The sequence below is a fragment of the Hyperolius riggenbachi genome, chromosome 8, assembly GCF_040937935.1.
Source record: "Hyperolius riggenbachi isolate aHypRig1 chromosome 8, aHypRig1.pri, whole genome shotgun sequence".
Taxonomy (NCBI): domain Eukaryota; kingdom Metazoa; phylum Chordata; class Amphibia; order Anura; family Hyperoliidae; genus Hyperolius; species Hyperolius riggenbachi.
This window is the reverse complement of record NC_090653.1, coordinates 100,102,759-100,124,882: the sequence shown is the minus strand read 5'-3', so window position 1 is coordinate 100,124,882 and position 22,124 is coordinate 100,102,759. Positions and strand designations below refer to the sequence as shown.

The 22,124-nt window shown below is 44.9% G+C and overlaps 1 protein-coding gene across 2 annotated transcripts in view; it reads right to left on the bottom strand.

Annotated features, from left to right (window-relative positions):
- Nucleotides 1–21,591, bottom strand: part of LOC137528279 (interleukin-13 receptor subunit alpha-1-like) — a 108,986-nt gene extending 87,395 nt beyond the window's left edge. The window contains exon 1 of one of the 2 annotated variants that reach the window (XM_068249573.1): nucleotides 21,513–21,591. Coding sequence is in view for 1 of the 2 variants with exons in the window: in XM_068249570.1 (XP_068105671.1) it covers nucleotides 16,392–16,476 (85 nt within the window). In the remaining variant the exon portion in view is untranslated. Of the gene's footprint in view, nucleotides 1–16,391; nucleotides 16,555–21,512 lie in introns of those variants that run through there. The other variant, XM_068249570.1, reaches the window with a different exon arrangement.
- Between the last annotated feature and the right edge of the window lie 533 nt (nucleotides 21,592–22,124).

The window sequence follows — 22,124 nt, the reverse complement described above, 5'->3', positions numbered from 1 at the left end:
GCATTACCTAAATGTCGGCACCATCGGTATCTCTCTGTGGATGCCAGTTTTGTTTTCGTGAATGTACCCCTTAATAGTCAGGTAGCTCGTGATGGACAATAAGCATCAATAAAATAAAATTTTAGCCCCCCGCAAGCAAAAAAAAAAAAAAATATATACTTAAGACAAGTTTGCTAGAATTAACTAGTTTGATGTTACTTTTCATTTTAGTACATTTTCACTTGTTAGATGTTGAAAGGGTTATTTGTAGACAGGAGGACATGAAAAGATGTTGTAGGCTTTATTTCAAGTATATTTATGGTGGTTCGATTCGCTTCCTATACTACATAATTAGGGTCAACTTTGACCCTCTGCATCACAGTCAGCAGGCACATTGTAGCCAATCAGGCTACACTCCCTCCTGGAGGCCCTCCCACCTTTATAAAAGGCAGGCAGGGTCAGGCTTTTCACTCACTCGTGAGCCTGCAGTAATTAAAAAAGGGAGAGCTGCTGCAGACTCTCATTGGGAAAGATTAGTTAGGCTCTTGTAGGCTTCTTAGCTTGCTCCTTGCTGATTCTTATTGCTAAAAAAAACACCTCTCAACAGCTCTTTTGAGAGCTAATCTTGTTCTTGTGATCTATTTTTTTTTTGTGTGTGTCCCACTGACACTTGTGTTGCATAGACAGCCTTGGTAATTCCTACTGTGTGTGCCACTGCCAGGCCCAGCACATTCAGTGACTACCTGTGTGTGTGTACCAGGTGAACATTGTAATACCCATCACTGCATATACCTACCTACCTGTTGTTCACAGTGCACCCACCCACCTACATGAGCGCACGCAGTGTCACTGTGCCTGTCCGGTACCTGTCTGTGTGTGACAGGTGCACATTGTAATACATTCTGCATATACCTACCTGTTGTTCACAGTGCACCCACCTACCTACGTGAGCTGAGCGCATGCATTGTCACTGTGCCTGTCTGGTACCTGTGTGTGTGTGACAGGTGCACATTGTAATACCCATCACTGCATATACCTACTACCTGTTGTTCCCTTCAGTGCACCTACCTACCTACGTAAGCACACGCAGTGTGATAATTAATACCACCAGTCACTGTACCTGTTCACGGTACGTATGTGTGAGACAGGTGCACATTTGCATATACCTCCCTGTTGTGTTCAGTACACCCACCTACCTACGTGAGCGCACACAGTGTGATACTTAATACCACCAGTCACTGTACCTGTTCACGGTACGTGTGTGTGTGTGTGTGTGTGTGTGTGTGTGTGTGTGTGTGTCCGCTGCACATTGTATTGATACCAGTCACTGCATACCTGTTCACTGCACCTGTGTGACATTGTATTAGTCAAGTCAGTGCATACCTTTCACATCATCCCCCCCAATATGGGCAAAACAGGCAGAGCTAGAGCCAGAGGCAGGCCACCCGGCAGGTCTGTTCGAGGTTGTGCTGTCGTGATTTTGTGCGGTCCTGGACCAAAGTACAGTGTTTAGAAGGAGCATTTCATCAACCCCCAAGATTGTCAGGACGTAGTTGACTATTTAACACAGAACACCTCATCTTCCTCAGCTTCCGCACGGAAGCGTGACATATCTTCCTCCTCCTGCTCTGATTCTGGCACCCCACTTAACACTGAGTTGGCTTCCAACTCCAAAGTGCCATCACCCCAGGGCTCAGGGGTGTGGACATTTTTTGTGTGTCTGCCTCAGATGAGAGCAATGCCATCTGTACTCTCTGCCACCAAAAATTGAGCCGTGGAAAGACCAAGACCCACGTAGGGACAACTACCTTACGAAGGCACGTGATTACAAAGCACAAACTGCAATGGGATGACCACCTGAGGAAATGCAGCACACAAAAACAAAGCCACACACCGCAGTGGAAGATGCCAGGCCGCAATTTTTTCTCAAAAAAGGCGATACATAAACTGTACCATGTTGTTGAAAGGCAAGTGGCGACCATATGGGCTTGAAAACCGCCACAGTCTGCACTCTCGCCATGTTTCGCACCGGTCCAGCGCAGCCGTCACTACACAAACAGCTGTTTGCGGTGTGTTACACAGTGAGTTTGGTGTGTCCGTGTGAAGCAGGTACTCTAATTACACTCCCTGATTGATGTATACTCACGCAAGATGTTTTAACCACCTTGGCGGTAATGACGAGCTCAGCTCGTCCATGACCGCCACGGTGAATTGCTCAGGCCCTGGTGGGTGATCATAGCCCATGGTGGGCAGAAAAGGGGGGGAGGGGATCACTTGTGTGCTGAATTGTACGGCCCTGCAGCGAGACCTTAAAGCTGCAGTGGCCTAATTAGCAAAAAATGTCCTGGTCACTAGGGGGAGTTTAAAGCCGCGGTCCTCAAGAGGTTAAAAGACAACTGAAGTGAGAAGACTATGGAGGCTGCCATATGTATTTCGCTTTAAGCAATAATAGTTTTATGGCTTTCCTACTGTTCCTCTGCCTCTATTACATTTAAACAAAACTGTGAGATAGAAAAAGGAGGGGTGTGACCTGACTGAATACAAACAAATTATTTATTCAAAAAATACAAAACTTTATTAGCTGTTTATCAAAAATATATTAAAACATAAAACCATTCCCACCAAGGCAACCCACCACCCACATCAACCCGGCCCGTTCCTCCCTGGACTTCCCCAACCTCCTAATACCGATCACTCTTATAGATCATGTGCACAAGATCAAATTATATGACTGCGCAGTCTCTGCCGGAGCTCAAAAAGGAGAGGGAGAGTATTGTTGTAAATCTCTGAATAACTCTAAAAGAGCCACCAAGGAAAACTATTGTCAGTCTGTGAAGTTCCACTAGAGAAATCCACTTAATTTATTGCCTGCAGGCAAACTCCACAGTGTCAAACAAGCACTTACTCCACATGACAGAGAGTCCCACGTTCAGCATAGCCCACATGCACAGCTCCCAACTGTCCCTTTTTCGGAGGGACAGTCCCTTTTTGGGAGCCCTGTCCCTCTGTCCCTCTTTCACCCTCATTTGTCCCTCTTTCAGGACTTTGTCCCTCTTTCTATGTAAATGTATATATATTTCTATACTAAAAATGTGTTTGATTGACTCTAAACTTTATTCCCAACCTTTAAATTGATATATTACTAATTTTAGAATGTTACTATGAAGGAAAATGAACCAGGATAGAAAGGACCAATGTGGTCTGAATTATAAAACAACATATTTTTCTTATGAAATCTTTATGGTATGCGTGACTAGAGGTGTGGTGAGGGCGTGGCCAGGGGTGTGGCAGGGGTGTGGCTTAAGTGTCCCTTTTTCTCATCTCAAAAAGTTGGGAGGTATGCCCACATGTATGTGCCAACCTGGCAGGGCAGAGTGAAGTCTTCATATCTCCATATGCTTGAAAACCACCACAATAGTGTAGCATGACAAGATCCGTTATGATGAGCACAGTATATACAGAGCAGCCAACCTGGCAGGATGGCACAGAGCCTAGAGCAGCAATTTGGCGTGTATCAATGCAACATGTCACATGCAGATAATGTCTATAGCAAGATGCATAGAGCAGAGGTTCAAGCATGGAATGGCAAGCATAATGACTCTTGTGTAGCAAACACAGTGCATGCAGATCAGCCAGTGAGACACTTTAAGAGGACACACAAAGCAGCAGCTCAGCATCTAGCCGTGCAGCATAGCATCTGGAAATCACATCACATAGCACAAAGTTCATGCATGGGCAGCATAAGTGTGTCTCAGTATAGCCAAGCAGAGATGGTTCAGTTGGAAAGCTGCACCTGTGCCCATTGGGCTCTTACTGTGTCCTTAGATTGGAAGATTCCCATAGCTTGTGGTGTTGTATCATCCATTCAACCCAGCGAGGAGGAGCAGTGCCGGGAAAAGGAGGCCAGGGGTCCACTAGGATGGCATGGGAGAGTGAGGTGGCATGCTCTTGGCGGAGGACGGCGTCCTCAATCGATTTCACCGGCTCTCCTGGCTTCTTCAGGATAATACATTTAGCTATAATCCTTGAACAAGCATGCGGCAGATCAGGTGTTTCTTCCATTATTGTCAGATCTGACAAGATTAGTTATATGCATGTTTCTGGTGTGATTCAGACACTACTACTGCTTAATAGATCAGAAGGATTGCCAGGCAACTGGTATTGTGCTTAAAAGGAAATAAACATGGCAGCCTTCAGTTGTCTTTTAAACAATACCAGTTGCTTGGCAGTCCTGCTGATCTAATTGGCTGCAGTAGTGTGTGAATCACGCCAGAAACAAGCATGCAGCTAATCTTGTCAGATCTGACAGATCTGACAGATCTGACAATAATGTCAGAAACACCTGATCTGCTGCATGCTTGTTCAGGGTCTATGGCTAAAAGTATTAGAAGCAGGGGATCAGCAGGATAACCAGACAACTGGTATTGCTTAAAATGATGTAAAAATGGCAGCTTCCATATCCCTCTTGCTTAAGTTGTCCTTTAAAGCAGTGTTCCCCAACCCTGTCCTCAAGGCCCACCAACAGTGCATGTTTTGTGGAAATCCACTCTGCTCCGCTCTGCTGAGACACTAATTACCTCACCTGTGCATGGTTGTGGTTTTCTGCAAAACATGAAAACATGTACTGTTGGTGGGCCTTGAGGACAGGGTTGGGGAACTGTGCTTTAAAGGACCACTATTGCGAAAAAAGTAAGCAGTTAAAATCTGGCAGAATCAACAGGTTTTAGACTATATGCAGAGCTTCTGTTTGGGTTCAAGGTGCGTTTGTAGTTCCTGGGGGGGCTCAGTGCACCTCTGATTGTAGGCCATTCGGAGGCGGCCTGGTGATGCGCTGATCCACTTTTTGCGCAACTTTAAATTTTTCAATTTCACTTGGTAGCGCACTCAGGCTATGCATATGCATAGGTTAGGATTTAGTTAGTGTTAGGTCCCCTACCATGGAGGATTGACTTCTTCGCAGTGGCAGGGACAAGTACTTAATAGGTTGCATGCAAGCTGTTACAGGAAACCAACATCCTCCAGTGGTAGACAGGTCATGTGTATGCTAGGTGTGTATTTTATCCCACAAGTGGGGCTTGCACTCTTTTGCAGGTAGGCACTTGTCTGTTTTTAAGTAGCGCTGCTCATTTCCTTGCCATGTACTAATTTAATTCGTTTTTGGTCAGCTGCTCCCACTTAACAGCCGTGTTTTTGGTGTATATGCAGAGCTTCCGTTTGGGTTCAAGGTGCGTTTGTAGTTCCAGGGGGGGGGGGTGGGGGCTCAGCGCACCTCTGATTGTAGGCCATTCGGAGGCGGCCTGGTGATGCGCTGATCCACCTTTTGCACAATTTTTCAGGTTTTAGACTAGTCCATCTTCTCGGAGTTTTTTTTGTTTTCACCAGCATTTCCTGAACAGCAGTTTAACTGCCAAAACAGTAAAATACCAGCCAGCCTCCTTACTCCCTTTTACACACTATTTTGTCAGTTAGACTTTGCAAATGCTGTTCAGGAAATGCTGTTGAAAACAAAGAAAACATGAAAACATGTACTGTTGGTGGGCCTTGAGGACAGGGTTGGGGGAACTGTGCTTTAAAGGACCACTATTGCGAAAAAAGTAAGCAGTTAAAATCTGACAGAATCAACAGGTTTTAGACTATATGCAGAGCTTCTGTTTGGGTTCAAGGTGCGTTTGTAGTTCCTGGGGGGGCTCAGCGCACCTCTGATTGTAGGCCATTCGGAGGCGGCCTGGTGATGCGCTGATCCACCTTTTGCGCAATTTTAAATTTTTAAATTTTACTTGGTAGCGCACCCAGGCTATGCATATGCATAGGTTAGGATTTAGTTAGTGTTCGGTCCCCTCCCATGGAGGATTGACTTCTTCGCAGTGGGAGGGACGAGTACTTAATAGGTTGCATGCAAGCTGTTACAGGAAACCAACATCCTCCAGTGGTAGACAGGTCATGTGTATGCTAGGTAGAGATGGGCGAACACCTGGATGTTCGGGTTCGCAAACGTTCGCCGAACATGGCCGCGATGTTCGGGTGTTCGCGCCGAACTCCGAACATAATGGAAGTCAATGGGGACCCGAACTTTCGTGCTTTGTAAAGCTTCCTTACATGCTACATACCCCAAATTTGCAGGGTATGTGCACCTTGGGAGTGGGTACAAGAGGAAAAAAAATATTTGAAAAAGAGCTTATAGTTTTTGAGAAAATTGATTGTAAAGTTTCAAAGGAAAAGATGTCTTTTAAATGCGGAAAATGTAATTTTTCTTTGCACAGGTAACATGCTTTTTGTCGCCATGCAGTCATAAATGTAATACAGATAAGAGGTTCCGTAAAAAGGGACCGGCAACGCTAACCCAGCAGCAGCACACGTGATGGAACAGGAGGAGGCGCAGGAGGAGAAGGCCACGCTTTGAGGCGCAACCCAGGCCTTGCATGAGGACAAGAAGCGTGCAGATAGCAATGCATTTTGTCGCCATGCAGTCATAAATGTAATACAGATAAGAGGTTCAATAAACAGGGACCGGAAACGCTAACCCATCACAGATGTTCATTGTTCATGTTACTTGGTTGGGGTCCGGGAGTGTTGCGTAGTCGTTTCCAATCCAGGATTGATTCATTTTAATTTGAGTCAGACGGTCTGCATTTTCTGTGGAGAGGCGGATACGCCGATTCCCAGCAGCGACACAGAGCACAATGCTATACAGTGGTGGGTGAGCGGTGTACTACTGTTCCCAGCAGCGACACAGAGCACAATGCTATACAGTGGTGGGTGAGCGGTGTACTACTATTCCCACCTGCGACACAGAGCACAATGCTATACAGTGGCGGGTGAGCAGTGTAATACTGTTCCCAGCAGAGACACAGAGTGGCAGTAAACACAATGCTATACAGTGGTGGGTGAGCGGTGTACTACTGTTCCCAGCAGCGACACAATGACTGGGGGGACCCTGGCTAGCCTGGCTGGAGAGAGAACTACCCTGCCTGCCTACCCAAAGCTAAACCCACAGACAAATGGCGGAGAAATGACGTGGATCGGGTATTTATTTAACCGAACCACGTGACCCGTTCGGCCAATCAGAGCGCGTTCGGGTCCGAACCACGTGACCCGTTCAGCCAATCACAGCGCTAGCCGAACGTTCGGCCATGCGCTCTTAGTTCGGCCACATGGCCGAACGGTTTGGCAGAACACCATCAGGTGTTCGGTCGAACTCGAACATCACCCGAACAGGGTGATGTTCTGCAGAACCCGAACAGTGGCGAACACTGTTCGCCCAACACTAATACTAGGTGTGTATTTTATCCCACAAGTGGGGCTTGCACTCTTTTGCAGGTAGGCACTTGTCTGTTTTTAAGTAGCGCTGCTCATTTCCTTGCCATGTACTAATTTAATTCGTTTTTGGTCAGCTGCTCCCACTTAACAGCCGTGTTTTTGGTGTATATGCAGAGCTTCTGTTTGGGTTCAAGGTACGTTTGTAGTTCCTGGGGGGGCTCAGCGCACCTCTGATTGTAGGCCATTCGGAGGCGGCCTGGTGATGCGCTGATCCACCTTTTGCGCAATTTTCAGGTTTTAGACTAGTCCATCTTCTCATGGGGGATTCTCAGGGTTTTCTTTGTTTTCACCAGCATTTCCTAAACAGCAGTTTAACTGCCAAAATAGTAAAATACCAGCCAGCCTCCTTACTCCCTTTTACACACTATTTTGTCAGTTAGACTTTGCAAATGCTGTTCAGGAAATGCTGTTGAAAACAAAAAAAAACCTGAGAATCCCCCACGAGGAGATGGACTGGCCCAAAACCTGTTGGTTTTGTCAGATTGTATCTGCCTATTTTTTTTTTGCTATAGCGGTCCTTTAAAAACTTGTTCAACTGGCCAAGTTACAATGGTATGTTTACTACATTACAATCCTCAAGTAGAACATCAGAGGGCTAGGTGAATTACTTAACTTCCCGGAAATGCATGTATTCCAGGAAAATATAGATAGGCTATATCCCAAACCAATTCATTTGGGCGCGATTGCGGGTTAGGAATTTTAGGTAATTAAAAAATGTGGTTTGTATTAGGAGGCCACCAGTGTGAATGTGTGTGCATGGTCAGATGCATGGATGGGAGGTCAACCCCCAGCCAGTCCAGTCCTTTTGCATGTCTTGAAATGTTAATTGCTTTTATAATGTATATGTGAAGCAACTCCTGTTTATATTCCAATAAAGTTTATTTAGTTTTTTTGCATTCCAAGAGGCCTTGTGCACTTTCTTTTGGAAATTTGACCTAATGTTTGAGTGAAGTGTCCTGGTGATGCCAGGGCCCACCCACGCTATAGAGTGGGAAGGATGAATATGCACGATGCTAGCATTATTGTTAATCACCAATGCGTTTTTTTGTATGCTCTTGAGAGCTATTTCTTTAGATTAATATGTTCCAATTAAGCAATTACCGGCAGCAGTGGTTGCTGGAGGTGCCTAGAGGAAAATAGCAACAGTGCAAGAAGGGGATAGGGAACAGTTTGTTAATGATTACCATAATTCAAAGTATCTATAGAAGTGATTATTTTGAGCACAGGACCAATAGAGAGCTAATACTGTAGTTGAGGGAGGGCCCTTTGGGGCCCCTCTGGCCCTAGGGCCCCGATGCGGTTGCTACCTCTGCACCCCCTATTGCTACGCCCCTGCTTATAGGTTGCATTCAATAACTCTTTTTCTTGCTGAAATATGATGGTGAAAAGAATATTAGCTGATGCAGATGCAGTGTGTCCACACGTTGCTCCCCATATTCAGCCTCCCCTTTTTTATGTAGCAACTCCTCTTTTATGTTCAGGTGCCTTTCCAGAAATCCATCCCTGCTAACACCTCTAACCCCCCCCCCCCCCCCCCCCCCCATCTTCTCCTATCACTAACCTCCCTCCATCTACTCCTAACACTAAGCCCAAAAAATCTCTTCCTGCAAAAGATCTGTTCCTGCAAAATGCATTCATAGGGCTCGATTCACAAAGCGGTGCTAACCCAGTTAGCACACCTAAAAGACTTTAGGCATGATAACCATTGCACCATGCTGGTGAAAAGCCAGTTTAGGCGTGATAAGTTTAGGCGTGATAAGTTTAGGTGTGATAAGTTTAGGCATGCTAAGTTTAGATAAGTTTAGATCGCTTGCAAAGTCCCGCACGCAAAGCAGCGCCATTAAACTTTATACAAAGCGCACCAGTCTTTGCTAGCGTAAAACTTTTGATCAGCTGTGCACTGTGGTGCTAACGCAGTTGGCGCTTAAACTTATCATGCCTAAACTTATCACACCTAAACTTATCATGCCTAAACTTATCACACCTAAACTTATCACACCTAAACTTATCATGCCTAAACTGAGTTTAGGCATGATAAAGGGCTTTTCACCAGCGTGCTAACTGTTTGCACCGCTTTGTGAATCAGGCCCATAGTCTATGAGATCTGCAGATCCTCATACACACCTTGTTTAACAGACTTCATCTGCATATCTCGCAATCATCTGCAGATCTGAAAATCCAGCCTGGTGGATCTGATCTGCAGATGATCTGCAGATGATTGCCTGTTAAACAAGGTGTGTATGATGATCTGCATATCTCATAGACTATGAATGCATTTTGCAGGAATGGATCTTTTGCCGGAACAGATCTTTTGCAGATAATGATCTTTTGAATGTGTACGGGCATCTTTGTGTGCAGCATATTGCAAAGATTTTATCTGATGGGGAGTGCAGCTCCATAGAATAGACTGTGTAGAGTATGGCTCTCATACTACATGGAATGGGGTAAAATTGGTCTGTGATCTTGCCTTTTCCAAAGACTTTTATCTCAAGTGTGTATGCAGCATTAGTTAAGGTGAGATCTCTAACGTTATCGTTTCAATCCTTAAAATAACTCTAGAATTCTTAAAATAACTACAGAGGAGGTAACTAGACTACAGAGAAGGTAACTTAACTATGTAGGAGGTAACTTAACTACGTAGGAGGTAACTTAACTACGTAGGAGGTAACTTAACTACAGAGGAGGTAACTTAACTACAGAGGAGGTTACTTAACTACAGAGGAGGTAACTTAAGGAATGAAGAGATAAGATAACTCTCTCACTGTGTGGAGGTAAGTTTTCTCTTGCCTTATCATCTCCAGCATGATCTTAGTGAATTGAGGCCAATGTGCATGTGTGTGTGGAGGGGGACAACTGGCGCTGACTGCCGTTTCCCTGTAGGGGCCCCTGGGGAGCACTGTTTATGAGGAGGAGTCCTACCCAGTAGGGGCCCCTGGGGACCATTGTTTAGGATGGGAAGACCTACCCTGTAGGGGCCTCTGGGAAGCACTGTTTAGGAGGGGGAGACCTACACTGCAGTGGCCCCTGGGGAGCACTGTTTAGGAGGAGAAGAACTACTCTGTAGGACTCCTAGGGTGCACTGTTTATGAAGGGGAGACAGCTTGGGGGAGACCGTACACCTTCACACACACACACCCTCCTACCCGGTTTTTGTCCTCTAAACCTAGGTGCGTCTTATGGCCCACTTTACTGAAGCACCAACGGCACCCAAAGTACTGTACCTGCTTTGACTTTTCATTCCGTGCTAGCTACGCAGGAAACTGGGAAACTTGGAATGTTCTATGCAGCTAAAATTACACTTTTACCTCCTGGCAATGTTAAAAAATCCTAGACAGCTGCAAATACAATAGTAAAAGCAAATATGAATTGTGAAAAAACTTGTACAGCGCTGACATTGTGTCAGTTTAATTACTGAATTTAATCTTAGTTCAGTATACAGTGTGTATAAATTGTAATATATTCACTAGTTTATAGCATGCTCGCTTTGCACACCCCGATTCAAATCCCAGCCAGGGCACTATCTGCATGGAGTGTGTATCTCCCAGTGTCTGCATGGGTTTCCTCCGGGCATTTGGGCTAGTTGGCTTCCACCTAAAGTTGGTTCTAGACTACAATGGTCACATGACTATGGTAGGGTTTAAATTGTGAGCTCCTATGAGGGACAAGACTGCGTACTCTGTAAAAGCACTGTGGCAGATGGCAGCGCTATATAAATACTGAATAATAATTATAATAATAATTGATTACATTTAGTACTAACGGTACATTTATTTATTTTGTGGTTTATATTTATTTATTTTTAATCAAATAATATATAGTACACAATTGCAATTTATACAGCTCCCCCTGCTGCTTTGATTGGCACGATTAGAAGGGAGCACTTATGTGACTTGTGCATGTTTTTCTGCACCACGGCACTGGCTATTGATGGTAATGGACCGCTCGGGAGTAATCATAAATGAGCACAAAAAAAATCACACACCAAAAACGTAAAAAAAAATGCAAAAAGAAAAAAAATCTCTAAAGCCTTATATATACTCTGGAGGCTTCTTAGGTGAGGCAGCTATCGGAGTTATCTAGCGCGTGTATGGCGGCTAGGATACATTGTGGAGTGCAGATTATTTTGTCTGAGTACATTGTTTACCTCCTTAACACTTCCGCTGGTACCCACACCTTTGTGTATCACTCTGTCATCCCACTCCCATCTCCATAGCAACAGAACTCATCGCAAGGCTGTAGCCTGTAACGCATCTGTACAGCACTCAATCCCAAATCGCTTCCTGATTCCTGTGGCTGATATTCATCGTGTGTATACACACCAAACATTTACCCCCCCCACACACACACACACAAAATACATTTTTCCTAGATACAAGACAAGATGGCACAGCTATAGCGATTCGACTGCAGCTTCACAGCACATGTGCCACGTCCGATTTGGAAACGGACATAGGGCTGACATTAAGCTGCACTTCTAAAGCAGCGCAGCTTAATGTGAAGGAGCAGCCACTCTGCACGCCTTACATAGTTTGCTGCTATAGTTACTATGTATAGAAAGGCACGCTCCTAAGGAAGGCACGCTCCAATCTAAGGAAGGCACGCTCCTAAGGTAGGCACGCTCCTTGCATAGCGAGTGCTGCTATGTAAGGCGTGCATAGTTGCCGCTCCTTCACGTTAAGGTGCGCTGCTTTAGCTGTGCAGCTTAACTGCTTGCCGACCGCGTTACGCCGACAGGCGTGGCCGCGGTGGCAGCCCCAGGACCGCCTAACGCCGATTGGCATAAAGTCCTGGGGCAGCAGTTTGCAGGAGATCGCGTGCAGGCTGCTCGGGGGCGGAGCTCCGCCACGCCTTCAGCCCCTGAGCAGCTATTGCCGCTCTGGAGACTGTTAGACGGTGAAACCGCCATCTGTTTACATGTACAGCTCTGCGATCTGCAGCAGTGCTGTACTGGGGACAGCCGTGTGACATCGCTGTCCCCCTGGGGGACAAGAGAGCGATCGGCTCTCATAGGCAGAAGCCTATGGCAGCCGATCGCCAGGATAGCGTATAAATAACGTAAATTTTTGTAAAACAATAAAATACAGTAAATAAACACTGTGGGGGGGGGGGGATCAGACTCCACGAACAGGAAGCTCTGTTGCCTCCCCTTCACACCCTTTCCCTTGCCTCCCCTTCACACCCTTCCCTTGCCTCCCCTTCACACCCTTCCCTTGCCTCCCCTTCACACCCTTTCCATTGCCTCCCCTTCACACCCTTCCCTTGCCTCCCCTTCACACCCTTCCCTTGCCTCCCCTTCACACCCTTCCCTTGCCTCCCCTTCACATCCTTCCCTATCCTCCCCTTCACACCCTTCCCTAGCCTCCCCTTCACACCCTTCCCTAGCCTGCCCTTCACACCCTTTCCCTTGCCTCCCCCTTCACACCCTTTCCCTTGCCTCCCCCTTCACACCCTTCCCTTGCCTCCCCTTCACACCCTTCCCTAGCCTCCCCTTCACACCCTTTCCCTTGCCTCCCCCTTCACACCCTTCCCTTGCCTCCCCTTCACACCCTTCCCTTATCTCCCCTTCACACCCTTCCCTTATCTCCCCTTCACACCCTTCCCTTGCCTCCCCTTCACACCCTTCCCTTGCCTCCCCTTCACACCCTTCCCTAGCCTCCCCTTCACACCCTTCCCTTGCCTCCCCTTCACACCCTTCCCTTGCCTCCCCTTCACACTCTTCCCTTGCCTCCCCTTCACACTCTTCCCTTGCCTCCCCTTCACACTCTTCCCTTGCCTCCCCTTCACACCCTTCCCTTGCCTCCCCTTCACACCCTTCCCTTGCCTCACCTTCACACCCTTCCCTTGCCCCCCCTTGGTACCCTTCACAGCCTTGGTGCCCATCTCACAAGGGTCATGAAACAAGTGTGGCCATCATGATCTTCACACCCATAACAAGTGTAGCCACAAAAACACCTGATCTGAAGTATAAAGTCCCCTGTATGGGAGGAAGGGAAGGTTAGCAGTTGATGCCCCTTTACAGCTCTGGGGCCCCCAAGGGCTGCTCCCATCTAGTTACGCCCCTGATTGTATCATTAGTGGGATCTTTTACGTATCTGAGCCTCACTTTTATCTATAACATAAATACATTTTACAAACTACTATGCAAAGGCTTATATCGTTAGATCAGCAAATATGCAGCAAACCGTGCCTTTGACTTTTATAGCTTTAGACAAGATTTAACATATACAGTGGGACGCGAAAGTTTGGGCAACGTTGTTAATCATTATGATTTTCCTGTATAAATCGTTCCTTGTTACGATAAAAAATGTCAGTTAAATATATCATATAGGAGACACGCACAGTGATATTTGAGAAGTGAAATTAACTTTATTGGATTTACAGAAAGTGTGCAATAATTGTTTAAACAGAATTAGGCAGGTGCAAACATCTGGGCACCACAAAAGAGAAATTAAATCGATATTTAGTAGATCTTCCTTTTACAGAAATTACAGCCTCTAAATGCTTCCTGTAGGTTCCAATGAGAGTCTGGATTCTGGTTGAAGGTATTTTGGACCACTCCTTTACAAAACATCTCTAGTACATTCAGGTTTGATGGCTTCCAAGCATGGACAGCTCTCTTTAACTCACACCACAAATTTTCAATTATACTCAGGTCTGGGGACTGAAATGGCCATTCCAGAACGTTGTACTTGTTCCTCTGCATGAATGCCTTAGTAGATTGCAGTGTTTAAGGTCGTTGCCTTGTTGAAAGATCCAGCCCCGGTGCAGCTTCAGCTTTGTTACTTATTCCTGGACATTGTTCTCCAGAATCTGTTGAAACTAAGTGGAATCCATGCGTCCCTCAACTTTGACAAGATTCCCAGTCCCTGCACTGGCCACACAGCCCACAGCATGATGGAACCACCACCATATTTCACTGTAGGTAGCAGGTGTTTTTCTTGGATTCTGTGTTGTTTTTCCTCCATGCATAACGCCCCTTGTTATGCCCAAATAACTAAATTTCATCAGTCCACAGCACCTTATTCCAAAATGAGGCTGGCTTGTCCAAATGTGCTTTAGCATACCTCAAGCAGCTCTGTTTGTGCTGTGGGCGGAGAAAAGGCTTCCTCTGCATCACTCTCGCATACAGCCTCTCTTTGAGTAAAGTGCACTGAATGGTTGGTTGAACGATGCACAGTGACTCCATGTCACTCCATAGGTGTTTGGTGCTGGTCTGTGGGTTGACTCTGACCGTTCTTAGCATTCAATGCTTCTGTTTATCCGAGATTTTTCTTGATCTGCCACTTTGAGCCTTAACTTGAACGGAGCCTGTGGTCTTCCATTTCCTCAATATGTTCCTAACTGTGGAAATAGACAGCTGAAATCTCTGAGACAGCTTTCTGTATCCTTCCCTTAAACCATGATGGTGAACAATCTTTGTCTCCAGGTCATTTGAGAGTTGTTTTGAGACCCCTATGTTGCTGCTCTTCAGAGAAAATTAAAAGAGATGGAAAACTTACAATTGACCCCCTTGAATACTCTTTCTCATAATTGGATTCACGTGTGTATGTAGGTCAGGGGTCACTGAGTTTACCAAGCCAAATTGAGTTCCAATAATTCTAATGGTTTTGGAATCAATAACATTAAAACAGTGCCCAAATGTATGCACCTGCCTAATTTTAGTTAAACAATTGTTGCACACTCTGTAAATCCAATAAACTTAATTTCACTTTTCAAATATCACTGTGTGTGTCTCCTATATGATATATTTGACTGACATTTTTTATTGTAACAACCAACGATTTATACAGGAAAATCATGACAATTAACTAGGTTGCCCAAACATTCGCATCCCACTGTAGCTTTAGAGCAGTCTAAAGAATGAAGCACAAATAGAGATACTTTCTCCTACAAACACCCGTCCCAGGTATACAGGGCACACACACTGGGAGTCAGATCACCAGAACACTAAAAGCAAACATAAGTAATGCATGCTGTTAATCATACACTAAGAAGACATGCCGTCAATTTTTTTCCTAGAAACCAACTGCATGTTTGAAGTTTGTGGTCATTGCCCCTTTGCTTGAGTCGGTTCCTCAATATATCTTGAGTCTATCTGAAGCTGCCACTAACGATCCAGTGCTACCTTCCTGTCGATTGGATTGAATCAGATTGGATACTGTTGATGGTGCCAATCAAAAACAAACGTTCAGATTATCAATTTTTTGGATCGATTTTATCTGAAAAGATCGGATTGGCTATAGGTTTAGTCCCATTTCTGGAAGCAATCGAGGACTTACGATCGTTTCCTTCTAATTGCAATTAAGGTTGATCGTTGAGTAAACTTGGATCGTTAAGCTGCCCATTAACAGTACAATATTTTCCTCAGATGTGATCATCAAATATTACAGAAAACTACGCAGTATGTGGAGAAAATCAAGGTTAAATGATTCTATGGTTCATAAAAATGTTATTGATAGGAATGTTCTATTTTATGATCATATCTGAAGAGAGAAAGTGCCCTAATAGACCTGTTTATGGAAACAATCATTAGGTACCGTCTGATTACTTGCAATCCTGCAAATCTGAGGAAAATATTGTACCATTAATGTGCTGGACCTGAACTCTTGCACAGGACAGGAGGAAAACAGAGAGAAATGCACCCTGTGTGTATTTAGAAAGTTCAGCCTGTCTAATTCCCCCTCATCTGGGACTAATCACAAGTGTAATTTGATCTCTCAACTGTGTCAGCTGGCTGCCTCAGCAGAGCAGCTAATTTGCAAACATGTTAACCCTATGTCTGCTCTCGTGAAAGCAGGAAATAGACACACTTCATATTTATTGCAGGATTGTTATCAACTGTAACAAAATGTTTTTAGTTTTAAGTTATTATGCTGTTGCTTATCTTTTAGCGCAGAGAGGTTCCGAGTTTAGATCCGCTTTAAGTGGGCACCTTTACAAAAGCCTGATCTGCCAGGTCAGTTTGCTAGTGTCCCCAGCCTTAATTCTACAACCTTAACTCTACAGGTACAGAACAGTGAAACACAATCCTAATAGCTGGATTTAATATAATAAGAATGTTACTGTGCACGTCAGCATGTTGCTGTGACACTTACTCAGTTGTGTAGCCAGAGATCCAAGGTGAAACTGTATCGCCAGCCATAAGTTCAGCAGTATAGTAGAGCAGTGATCAGACCTCATAATGCCCCGATGAGACCCAGTGGTTAATTATATTCCTGGTAGTTTATTATTATGTTCAGAAAAATTACTCCATTAATAGCTTACTCCAAATAGCAGACAATCCTTCCAAATGGCTCCTTTTCTCAGAATACCAAACACTCCCTGTGACTCTTGAACGTCTACTGATAGCCTCCCGCCCACAGTCATCCCCGTCCCCTCCCATTCTGGAATAGGCAATGTAAATAATTACACATGTCAAGCTGAGTAACATGCCCTGTCTACGATGTCTGCTCTAAGCTGGCTGCAAATCACAGGCTTCCAGGAAGTATGACTTAATGCACTTGAGTGCTGCAGCCGCTAAGGGCACTCTCATTTGGCCACCCTGGAACATTAAGGAGTCTTGCCCAAGAACTCTTAATTGAACTGTTAACTGGCTGCAGCCAGGATTCAAACCCAACAGCAAAGGAGATGTTGTTAAAGCAAACCCTGTCCCTGAAGCGAAAATAAATGTATGAGATAATGGTCCATATGCAATTAACTTTTTCTCCTGAGTTTTCTCCAAGGTGATAATTTTAAACTTGTCAATAAAATTCTTTTTAAACCACCAGAAAGCAAGAAAATACTCAAAATTATATTGATAGTACTTTTTTACCTGAAAAGTGCTGGAAAGTTATTTTAAATAAAAAATGAAGAATTATCTCCTAGGAGAAAACTTGGGAGAAAAAGTTAACTGAATTATTATTATTATTATTATTTTTTATTTATATAGCGCCAACATCTTCCGTAGCGCTGTACATAGTACAAACAAATAATGGGGAACAAATATACATAAGAAATACAAGACACTGTACAGTCATGACATTGAATAGAATAAATACAGATACATACATAGTTGATATGTAGTTGGTACATGTACATATGTTAAAATAACAGCAGTATGAGAAACACTAGGAGGAGGTCCCTGCCCTTGCGGGCTTACAATCTAGAGGGTAGTGGGGAGGAAACAAAAGGGAAGGAAACACAAGGATTAGTGGGTGAGCCAGTGTGCCTTCAGTGCTGCCTATAGCAAATTATAGGCTTGTCTGAACAAGTGTGTTTTCAGAGTACGTTTGAAGGTTTCCAGACTCGTGGCATGACGAACCGGCTGAGGGAGGGAGTTCCAAAGGAGAGGGACAGCCCGTGAGAAGTCTTGGATGCGAGAGTGAGAGGAGGTGACTAGGCTGGAGGACAAAAGGGTCTCCTGTGAGGAACGGAGGGTCCGGGCGGGGAGGTATCTGGAGATTAAAGAGGAAATGTATGGAGGCGATAGCTTGTGTAGGGCTTTGTATGCGAGTGTGAGAAGTTTAAACTGGATCCTTTGGGCAACTGGTAGCCAATGGAGGGATTGGCAGAGAGGGGCTGCCTCAGAGGATCTAGAAGAGAGGTGTATGAGATGGGCCACAGAGTTTAGTAGGGATTGGAGAGGTGCCAGTCTACTTTTTGGTAGACCACAGAGTAGTGTGTTGCAGTAGTCAAGACGGGAGATGATTAGGGCATGCACAAGCATTTTAGTTGCTTCTTGTGAAAGGAAGGGACGGATTCTGGAAATGTTTTTGAGATGGAAGTAGCAGGAGGTAGTTAAAGTGTTAATATGTGGTTTAAAGGAGAGCTCAGAGTCCAGAGTTACCCCTAGGCAACGACCTTTGGGGGTTGATGCTATTGGGGTGTTATCTACATTGATTGTGACAATGGGAGGTGGAACAGAGAGCGAAGGTGGAAATATCACAATCTCCGTTTTGCTTATATTGAGTTTAAGGAAGCGGGATGACATAAATGTAGATACAGCAGATAGACATTCGGGGACTTTTGATAGTAGTGTGGAGAGGTCTGGGGCAGAACAATAAATTTGGGTGTCATCAGCATAGAGGTGATATTGAAACCCAAAAGAGCTTATTATCTGAATATGGGCAAATGACATGTATGTGTAGTACAGCAAAGAAATAGAACATAAGTAGCAAAGAAAAGAATCTCATATTGTTTTCCAGCACAGTTGTTATCTATGCAAAGAGCTTCTCTAACCCACTGGGTCAAATACAGTCCTGTTTTCTGAAACACTTAAAGAGACTCTGAAGCCTTATTAAAAATGGCTTTTTTCCATATATATAGCAGAGGCATGTGTGCCCCTGCAAAAACGCCGCTATCCCGCGGCTGAACGAGGGTCCTTTCCCCTCCAAACCCCCCCTGCCAAATCAACGACCAACTTGGTCGTAGATTTTGCTGCCCCTGTGCGCTTCCGTGTGAGGCAGGGCTATGAGCTGCAGCCCTGCCTCACACGCGTCTATCAGCGGCGGATCTCTGCCTCTCCCCTGCCCCTCTCAGCGAAGGCAGACTGAGAGGGGCGGGGGAGAAGCGGAGATCCACCGCTGATAGACGCGTGTGAGGCAGGGCTGCAGCTCATAGCCCTGCCTCACACGGAAGCGCTCCCCGGGCAGCACAGGGGGGATTTGGAGGGGAAAGGACCCTCGTTCAGCCGCGGGATAGCGGCGTTTTAGCAGGGGTACACATGCCCCTGCTATATATAAGGAAAAAGGCCACTTTAATTATGGCTTCAGACTCTCTTTAAACAGCCAAGAAACAGTGCGTGACAACTTGAGACAACGTTTTACTACAGGGAAAGTTTAATGGGGCATTGTTACTGCTTTGCTTTCTAGCTTAAAAGGCAGAGTGTGGCATTAAAACAGCAACTGTGACAATGTGATGCAGTAACAAAAAAAAAAACCTATATGACTGAAAATGAAAACATGAGACGTGCTGCATGGGGGGAGGGGGGGGCACACTTTTAGCCAACAAACACAATTGAGGGTGACAGTGGATGCACTAAGGGACATATTCTGCATGGGGGGAGGGAGGGCACACTTTTAGCCCACTGACACTAATGAGTGGGAAATGAACTGCATTGGGGGAACATATGCTGCATGGGAGCAATTTCATATGTGGGTGTGATAGCTGTATTTCTTTTCTATGGTTGACTGCTGTGTTTTATATGTGTTGGTAACTGCTGCATTTCAAGTGTGGGGTGATTTCTTTATTTTAAATTAAGTGTAATTGCTGTATTTCAGTTGTGGGATCTGTTACTGCATTTGTAATGTGGGGGTACTTATTGCTGAATTTGTACTATGGCGAAAATGAGAGGTGTATAATAGTTAGAATGGAAAACTCATAAAAAGAAGTATAGTAGGTTAATAATATCCTCCAAAATAAACATATTTATAGCAACAATTCTATTTGTATTGTAGGTATAGAATACAAACATTGTTAAAGGGGTTCTTTCACGAATGAGGAAAAAAATATGCATAAACTATTAAACATCCTTGTAAAATAGTGTAAAAAGTTTTTTAAAAAAATGAATGGTTTCATCAATATAATGTATTGTAAATAGTGACGGATGACGGCTGGGAGGCTAATCCATTTGTTAGGGGTGGGTTTTTTTTAACTTTCTTTTACAACCATAACTGCTGCCTACATAGTTTTCAGAGGTATAACCCACTTCTAGCACGAATCGCTGTTATAACCCTAATAGCTGAGCTCCGCTGAGCTGCTGAATATGTGTTTACATTGTTGCTAGGCAACCAGACCCTGGTGCAGAGACTCCTTTTGTGAAAAAAGTCATAAGCTGCAGGGAGAATCAGTCCCATCTACACCACATGATTCTTTGTCAGATTCGATTCAATTTGATTCGATTCATTGATATGATTTGATTCAATCGGACATGTCTGATTCATGATTCAATTCAATTTGATTCAAATTGAATCGAATCATGAATCGGACATGTCAGATTGAATCAAATAAAAAAAAACACCCCTAACAAATGGATTAGCCTCCCAGTCCTTCATATGTCACTATTTACAATACATGTTATATTGATGAAACCATTCATTTTTAAAAAAAAAACTTTTTACACTATCTTAGAAGGATGTTTAATAGTTTATGCATAAACCACTTTTTATTTTTTTCCTCATTCGCGGAAGAAACCCTTTAAGGTATTTCAACCTGTCTGTCAATCAAAGTGGCGCGATTTGAATTTGTAAATTTTTATGGTGGATTCCCTGAGATCAAATAAAAAATTTGTAGGGGTTCCTCGACTCTAAATAGGTTGAGAAACTCTGAGTTATTACCTACCCATCCTTTTTTTCCCTCAAGCTACCTCTATTGCCTTTTGGGCTGTCAATCATGCATTTGAATATAAGCTATTATGCACTATGGAAGTTTTTTTTACTAGGTTAGACATTCAATTCCATTAAACACATCAGGTTGAAAGAAAATCTACTATAAACCGGGGCCCCCTTTATTGATGTTTCGTCTTTTGTCAGATTGATGGAGGTGAGCAGAAGCAGGGATGGATTAAGATGTATTGGGGCCCAAGGCAAGGTGTACATTTGGGGCCCCCTTGTGGCCCTTTTGGTAATATGAAGTAAAAGAGAGAGGTCAAAGAAGGTGGCAGGTGGGTCCCTTGACACCCACTAGGCCCCAAGCACCTGCCTAGGTTGCCCGGTGGATGATCCTGCTCTGGGCAGGAGTCTTGACAGCTGGCATTTACATAGCTTTGTACTGAATTGAGAAATACAAGTCAGCGGTGGCAGGAGTACGATCAATAGTCAGCAAAAATGTGGCAAAATATTTAGGAGTATTCACTGACCTAAAGTACAGGTTAGCAAGTATATAGGGGCCACAGTACAGTATAGCCAGTGTATAGGGACCACAGCACAGGTTAACCATTGAATAGGGGCCACAGTACAAGTTAGCCAGTGTATAGGGACAACAGTACAGTATAGCCAGTGTATAGGGACCACAGTACAGGTTAACCAGCGAATAGGGGCCACAGTACATGTTAACATGTGGATAGGGGCCACAGTACAGGTTAGCCAGTGGATAGGGGCCACAGTACAGGTTAGGCAGTAGATAGGGGCCACAGTACAGGTTAACCAGTAGATAAGGGCCACAGTGCAGGTTAGCCAGTGTATAGGGGCCACAGTGTAGGTTAGTGTATAGGGGCCACAGTGCAGGTTAGCCAGTAGTACCTGCTTGTTGCCACTCCTAACTGCTGCTCCAATCCAGGCCCCCTCCGCCTCTCCCGGTTCCCTCCTCCAGTAAGGTAGTTTAGCTCCCATTCGGCTTCAGCATATTGTATTGCCGTGCAGTGAGCCTCGGTGAAGAAACAGCGAGTGTTGCCTAGCAACAGTGGCTGCCAGGAAGTGATGTCACACTTCCTGGTACAGGCTCCGATCACTCACTGCCTCACTGCGGCTCACCGTGCAGCAATGCAATGCGGTGAAGCCGAATGGGAGCAAAACTAACTTACTGGAGGAGGGGGCCCGAAGCTGAGCAGAGGAAATACCGGCGGTGGCGAAAACCACTGCTTAAAGGGACACTTAAGTCAAACAAAAAAAATGAGTTTTACTCACCTAGGGCTTCCAATAGCCCCCTGCAGCTGTCCGGTGCCCTCGCCGTCTCGCTCCGATCCTCCTGGCCCCGCCGGCAGCCACTTCCTGTTTCGGTGACAGGAGCTGACAGGCAGGGGACGCGAGTGATTCTTCGCGTTCCTGGCCACAATAGCGCCATCTATGCTGCTATAGCATATATCATATACCACATAGCAGCATAGAGGGTGCTAATGTGTCTGGGAACGCGAA